Genomic DNA, 7,655 nt, shown 5'->3' on the forward strand with positions numbered 1-7,655 from the left:
TCATAGGCCAAGAAGAAACTACCACGTCAGCATGACATCTGTCCTCTTAATTGTATACACATATCTCCCTCTTTTTTGTTTTCATCTCGTGTGTGTGTGTCTGTTAGGTTATCTTGATAACTATTTTTTATTTAATCCATGTTTTCTAATTTAAATTTTCTTATCTTGTTTATAATAATAATAATAATAATAATATAAAATGTCTCTTTTTTATTTTTTTCTTCCACAAAGTACATTAATATATAATTTGCAGATTGTTATCGAAAATTCATGATACTTAAAAAAATTAGCTATTAAAAAAATAAATAATAAAATTCACTGTTTTCATGATAAAGATTTGATGACAGTGATGATCCATGTTGGCTTGAAAGGTACATGTAGTGAGTTCTATAATGATAAATAAATTAATTAAAAAAATGATAAATTAAAAAAATTAAAAAAATTAAAAAGATGGAATGACGTGAACTAGAGAAGGATGTCAAAGCATGCTTTCATGGGTCCTACTTTTAAAGCATTACAAATAACAAGTGGGAGAATGGCATCTTTATTAAAATTATAATTCAAGAAACTCTTTTTTTTTTTTTCCCTTTTTCTAAACCGGCATTCGTTGGTCGGTTACAAAAGAATCTAAATTTAAATTTTAAGTTTTTATTATGAATTAATTAATTAAGTTAATAAGGCTTTAAATGCAAAGTTTTAGGAAAGGTCATTATGTTTTCTTGGGGTTTGGTTTGACATTTTGACACTTGTGTTTGTGAAAGCTCTTTCTTTGGAAGCGCTTTGATTTTCTAACGAGATCTTTATGAAGCTGTCATTCAGGTTGTGTTTTTTTATTTCATCCCAAAAAAAATAAAGCATTTTTTCTATTTTAGTTTCAAGCATTGTTTTTCCTTTTTTTAAATTTTTAAAATAGTAAAACATTTAATTTATGATGTCAAAATGATTTTTTTTCATATTTAAATTATTTAAAATATCACAAATTTATTAAAATAAACCCAAAATATTATACAAAGCATGTCACCATAACCAATGAGCTCTTTAATCTATTAACACCAAACCCTCCTTAATAAAATGTTCGTGTTCTTATCGAGATGAATTAAAACTTTGCATATTCTTATCAAATCTTTTTATATAGAATGTTTCGTGTTCTTATTAAAAAGACAAATTAAAACCTCAAATAAATGCCCCAACATAAAATATTTAAAACCTCAACTTACACAAGATAAAAAATATAAATATATTGAGAGATGTTAACTCCACGTCTATACACACCCATTATTTGAATTACTCATTTTTAAATAAAAAGATAAAAAATAAAAATATGAAGACGAAAAAAACCGATCCCATTGTGTTTTATTTTGCTTAATTTTGAACCTTTTCCTTAAAACATAAATATTTTTTTTTTCTTTAGGGCAAGGAATAAAATCACAGATTTTCAAAACCGGCTTTAAAAGTCTTTTAAACCACTCCAATTATTAAAAGTTCCTACATAATAATATATTGATGTTATCAACCATTCTTCAGATGTGTCAATATTGGTAAAACAATTGATAAAACTAATAAAATAACATTACTTGCATACTACAGAAATTATCATTAGATTAACGAGTCAAATTTCATTGTCATACTAGCACTAGCAACTCAATAACACATTACAGCTGTTGACTGAACAAACAGCATATATATATCAAATTTATCTAGTCATAGTATCATATGTCAATACCCTTCTTTTAATGAAATAGAGTATACAGCCCGCTTGTTAGAGTTAATATTTATCTAGTTAAAATATCTTATCAATTACTCCTTTTATTATTTTTTTATTTTTGACTCACAAATCTACGTTTCTTTTTATGTCATTTTTTAACATTAAAAAATATTTATTATTATTTTTTAAAAATTATCCTTAACATTTTATTTAATATTTTTTAAATAAAATATAAAAGAAAAAAAATGACGATATAAATTAAAGATAATTTAAAAAAAATAACTAATATTTTATAAATTTTTTATGAAAAAACAAATTTTTTTTTGTACTTGAGATTCAGACAGATAAAAAAACGAAAAATACATTAAAAACCTTTTAGTAAAGGGAGTTATTTTTAAACAATATTAAAATATGCAATATGACTCTTAACAAACATGCACCTAAATTTGATAGGCCTCTAAAAAGGTGGCGGCTAGTAAATATAATAATGCTTGAATTTAAATTTTCAAATAATACATATTTTGCAATGCTGATATATTTTGCATTGTATAAATCATACAAACATTGTCGTAAAAAAACAACAAAAATTCAATCATACGTTTTTCTAAACAAAAGCTTTAGTTCATTCAAAAGTCCTCAATCATAAATTTTTATCAAAATGAAAATCACATTAACAGCTCTATTTGTCATATTAATTTTACAAATGGCTACTTTACAATTATTCTAAAACCAACAAAAATTCAAATAAACAGACCACCAAACTTATCCAAACAGATTTAAGATCACTTTCAACCAATGAAGGAGGCTAAAATTATAGGAACACAAATTTAATCTCATAGATATCAATGAAGACCCATATTAGAATTGTTGTAATCTATTTACTAAGAATGCATTAAACAAAACAGAATAGATTTCAGAGAAGAGTAAAGTAACACACATTCCTAAATTAAGCCTAAATCTATCCTTGCTTATTGTTTAGATATTGAAGATGTCATCAAATCACTCTTCATTCGTACGCATGATTAGAGACTTTAAACTCTTTAAAAGTAGAGAGATAAGTATCTTTTTGCAAGCTCAACAATCTTTTAGAAATTCTTCAACAAAACTAGTTCAATTGATGAAAATAATGATCAAAGAACAAGGGAATCTAAGCAAGTCTAACCCAAAACATGGATCTTTTAGACCTCAAAGTGAGAAAAGAACTCCTTCAGACTGCAGTGAAAGCCTTCTTCCCCCCTCCGCCAGTTGATCCAGCTGGAATGACCTTCAGAACATTGAACCGCACTGTCTTGGCCAATGGCCTGCACAAGAGAGATATATTTTAAGGACAAAATGGGTAAAATAACATAACCAGAAGGAATATAGTCACTGTCACCCCAGGATGCAATGGAAAAAATTCTTTGTTACTGTAAATGGAAAGAATGCAACAATCTTAGATCAAAAATAACTAGAACACTGTATTGAAGAAGCATGCCTGCACTGGCCGATGATCACATGATCTCCTTCCTTCACACGGAAGCATGGTGATATGTGTGCAGCAATATTTGAATGCCTCTTCTCATACCTAAACCCAAGATATTAGGTTCAAAATCATTATCTGCTGAAGAACAAACATAGCACAGATTCTTTTCGCTTACCTTTGATATTTCTTCACATAGTGAAGATAATTTCGGCGGACAATGATGGTCCTGTACATCTTCGCACTGTGACATGTCCCAGCCAAGATGCGACCCCTAATTGAAACATTTCCGGTGAATGGGCATTTCTTATCAATGTAAGTGCCTGCAGAATAAAAGTGTCTCAAACGAGATCAGCAACACATAGCATCTCAAGTCTAATGAAGAAATGATAAAGCCTTCCACATGGACCATAAATATGAATCATAATAATCTGTTGCTCTAGCATAACTAATACTCTTCCATGTTGAAATGATCCAAACACCAAGATATGCACACCCTTTATTTCTCTAATTCATCTCTTTGCAAAAAAGATATTCAAAACAGTGCCTTGAAAAAATAGATTGAAGCGAATATGAAGAGACTTTGACTCGCAGATTTGTTCCCTCAAAAAATGCTTGACATCCAAAACCAATTAATGGGCTATCAACTTTAACTATGCCTTCCCATAGCTTGCAACTAGTGTCAAGTCTACTTTAATGATTTCAGAACTTTCAAACATTTGATGATAGCTATCCAAAAAGTGGTCCTAAATTTCTAGAGTTCTTGACTATTTAATATAATATGAACAAATTTTCCATCATCAACTTAGTTAGCAGGGAAAACAAAATGGTGGGTTGAGTACATTCTGACAGTATGGAGTTAGGGAGGGCTAACCTGCTGATTTAGAACTGATATGGATAACACATTTGTCTGCACAGTGAGTGATTATGTAGTTTAACTAGTGGAGCCCTCACAGTTAGCACATCAATAAAATCTACCCGCAACCAAACCGCATTACGAAATATATGCATATCTTTGAATAATATATTAACGCCCATATCAAAACACCTGCCTCAATTGTCACAAATAAAACAGGAAGCCACATGAAAACCAAGATCACAATCCAAACATCATGCACATTTCCAATATCTACATTTCTAGTATAATATTATTTGCCTGTAATGTCAACATCCTCTGCCAAAGTAACATGATGAAAACCTTGATCATAGAAGTATTCTTCGAAGATTATACTGCTACCTTGAGTAAAGTTATTTTTCAAGTTACTCATCCAAACTGGCAATATAATGAAGGTTGAAAATCAATGCAAACAAACTCATCTTAGGCACTCAGCTAATCAGAGAATCAATTAACTCAACTAATAACATGGCCATTGCACAGAATCCTCTCAATTATTTAACCTACCTTTCAACACATGAATCACCCAGCAACGCAACAATGCAGTTACCTAAAGTTCTCAATCAACTTGGCAACACTACTTAAAAACTTGCATAAAACTAGCCATCAACTTTTGAAGTTTGAATAGAAACAGTCCCAAAAGATCACATTTTTGGGTCAACTTCTCATAGTTTTAGATTAACAAAATCTAATTGTAGCATAGAAAACCATCACTACACCTCAACACAAGCCATCTACTTTTGAAGTTTGAATAGAACAGCCCTAAAGATCACATTTTTTGGGTCAACTACGCATAGCTTTAGATTGACAAAATCTAATTGTAGCATAGAAAATCACCACTCCAACTCAACACAAGCTACAACAAATCTACGAAATTGGCAAAAATAAAGCCAATAATAGAAAATCCTCAGATCAAATCAGAAAAAAAGAATCAAAGTATCCAGACCTTCAACGGCTTCCCTCGGAGTCTTGAACCCAAGGCCAATGGTCTTCCAGAACCGATTACCACCCTTTCCAGGCCTCTTCCCCTTCCCAGACTTCTTCGAACTGGCACAACACCACACCAAAAACTCATAAAACCAAAGAACCCCGTAAAATTAAACCAAAAGAAACAACAAACACAACACTATCAACGCGATTACCAAAGGAAGACCTTCGATTGCTTCAAGTACGCCTTCTCTGTCTGAACCAAAACCAAAAAATTTAGGAAAATCTAAACGCTAAAAGACTTCCAGTGCTAAAACAACTAGATAATCAACAAACAGAGGAGATCCAACCTGCTCCGCCATTGCCGATCAGAGGCGCGACAAGGAGAAAAGGGCGGCGAGAGATGCCCAGATGCGGATTGCGGCAGCGAGGGTTCTAAATCTCAAACCCTAATTCATTATATAGTGGAGTGAGAGCTCGTGTTAACGGATCCGGGCGAGATCCAAATAGATCCGACCCGTTTTTTGAATCCGAACCCGCTTTTGTTCACAATTTTGTTATTTTTAATGAAATCTTTATCCATTATCATTCGTTTGGAACTAAAGTGGTAAAATAATCTCATAAAAACTTGTATTTCTCTCTGTTTTAAAAAAATTTCATATAATTGATTTTTGATTTTTTTTTTTTTTACAATAGCGACAAATGTTATATACATTTATATAACAGGTGAGTGACCATAAGCCAAGAAGTACGCGCAAGTCAGACTATGATGTCAATACCGTTTTTTACAATAAGGCCAGTGCACTGCTAGACTGTGAGACATTTAGTTAGAAGTCGTTTGGCATTGTTTCTGTTTTTTGTTTTTTGTTTTTGTTTTGCTTTTGTTTTGTTTTTATTTTTATTTTTATTTTATTTTTGATTTTTTTTAAATAAAAACATGTTTGGATACACTACTGGTTGAGCATTTTAAAAAATGAAAACAAAAATACGTTTAGTTAGCATTATAATATTATGATGTTTTTTTATTATTTTTTCAAATTCATATTTTTAATTGTTTTTATAAAATTTAATTTTTTTATATTAATTTACTTGATTATACTATTAAATAAAATTAATAATATAAAGTGGTATTTTATGGGTAAAATATATCTCATAAACATTGTATCATTTGGGGTTTGCCTTAAAAAAATTCATATATATATATATATATATATATATTGTATGTTTTATCCTAGTTTTTAAAAATTAATGGTAAAACAATAATTTTCATAAATACATTATAAAAATATAATTTTATATACTATATAAACTAATTTGTAAAATATCAAGTCCAAATAATAAATTTTTATTAATATTTTTATTAAATATATTTTTTTAAAATTATAAGTAGTGATTTGTAAAAAAATGATATTTTAAAAAAATAAAAAAAAAAAAAAAAAAAAATAAAAGGTATTAAAAATTAAAAGGGAAGAGAGAGAGAGAGAGAGAGAGTAGAAGATGAAGAGTTTCACAGTGGAGGAAGAGTTTTGAAAACATTTCCAAAAAAGTTGAAAACATCAAAATCTTGTTTCTTTTTATTTGGAAACGTGAGGATTGTTGTCAAAATTTTTTAAAACAAAAACTAGATGTCAAAACATGTTTTTTTAGTTTTATTTCTAAAATATAAAATTGAAAACAAAAAACAGTAATCGGCAACAATGCCAAAAGACCCTTAGTTTTTAAATTTTTATTAGAATATCCAATCACTTTTAAGTTAATTAGTTTAAGTAATTGTTTATATTGATTGTCAAAATATAATTATGATTTGTTGGCCTCATGGGCCTTACTTTGGTTGAAAATATTTTTGGGCTTGAGCCCAACCAATTTTGAATACTTAAAAAAACTCATTCAAATAAGTGCATAATTACTTCTAAATGCATAACATTTATTATTTTATAATAAAAGTTATTTTAAAAATATGCAAATATTACAGAAAAATTAAAATTCTAATTTTAGTTTTAAATTCATTTAATAATCCTCACTTGTATTATAAACGAACCCCATCATGTCACTTTCCTATTTTAACCCTATTACTTTTTAATATTGACGAAAACTCGCCAATGTTTATTACTATTTATTTTTATATTTTTTCAAAACACTACAAAATATTTAAATTTACAGTATATTAAAGTAGACAAATGTGTGTGTAATGAAACTGGTTGATAAAATACCTTATTTAGTCCATCTAATGTAGTAAATATATCCTTTCGTTCCCTCTAATATAATTTGTTTTTAGGAGGTTTTTTTATTCTAATATTTGGGAAATACAAGTCCCTACCTCTAATATAATTTGTCCTTATAAAAAATTTATATTTCTTAAATGTTAAAATAGATGGATCTTATAGGAACAAATTATATTAGAGGGACCAAATGGATAAATTGACTATATTATAGCAACTAAATAGAGCATTTTACCTTTTTTTAAATGTTGAACAGTGGTCCAATACGAAAATTTGTGATAAAAAATCTAACATTTATTTTTAAATTTAAGCATAATGTTTTCTTATACCAACTTAAATTGTGATTATTATTTGATATATGCACATCATCTGGGAGCACCCCTAGAAAACATTATCTATGGACACTACAGTGACCGTTGAATTTGTATTTGACAATTATGATGATTTATA

The 7,655-nt window shown here is 28.8% G+C and overlaps 1 protein-coding gene across 1 annotated transcript; it reads right to left on the bottom strand.

Annotated features, from left to right (window-relative positions):
- Nucleotides 1-2,727: 2,727 nt before the first annotated feature.
- Nucleotides 2,728-5,426, bottom strand: LOC120269347 (40S ribosomal protein S11-like). Its single transcript, XM_039276683.1, has 6 exons — nt 5,337-5,426; nt 5,202-5,242; nt 5,006-5,106; nt 3,343-3,487; nt 3,180-3,269; nt 2,728-3,006 (listed from the first exon to the last, which is right to left on the bottom strand). The coding sequence occupies exons 1-6, from the start codon at nt 5,346-5,348 to the stop codon at nt 2,913-2,915; spliced, it is 483 nt and encodes a 160-aa protein (XP_039132617.1). The 5' UTR covers nt 5,349-5,426; the 3' UTR covers nt 2,728-2,912.
- Nucleotides 5,427-7,655: the final 2,229 nt, after the last annotated feature.

The sequence above is a fragment of the Dioscorea cayenensis genome, chromosome 9 (assembly GCF_009730915.1).
Source record: "Dioscorea cayenensis subsp. rotundata cultivar TDr96_F1 chromosome 9, TDr96_F1_v2_PseudoChromosome.rev07_lg8_w22 25.fasta, whole genome shotgun sequence".
Lineage (NCBI taxonomy): Eukaryota > Viridiplantae > Streptophyta > Magnoliopsida > Dioscoreales > Dioscoreaceae > Dioscorea > Dioscorea cayenensis.

What these genes read in the sequence shown, in the direction of transcription:
- LOC120269347 (XM_039276683.1), bottom strand. An exon ending in CAATCGAAGGTCTTCCTTTG is followed by an intron (nt 5,107 to 5,201) that starts GTAATCGCGTTG and finishes GTGTTGTGCCAG; the next exon opens with TTCGAAGAAGTCTGGGAAGG. An exon ending in GTGATCATCGGCCAGTGCAG is followed by an intron (nt 3,007 to 3,179) that starts GCATGCTTCTTC and finishes TCTCTTGTGCAG; the next exon opens with GCCATTGGCCAAGACAGTGC.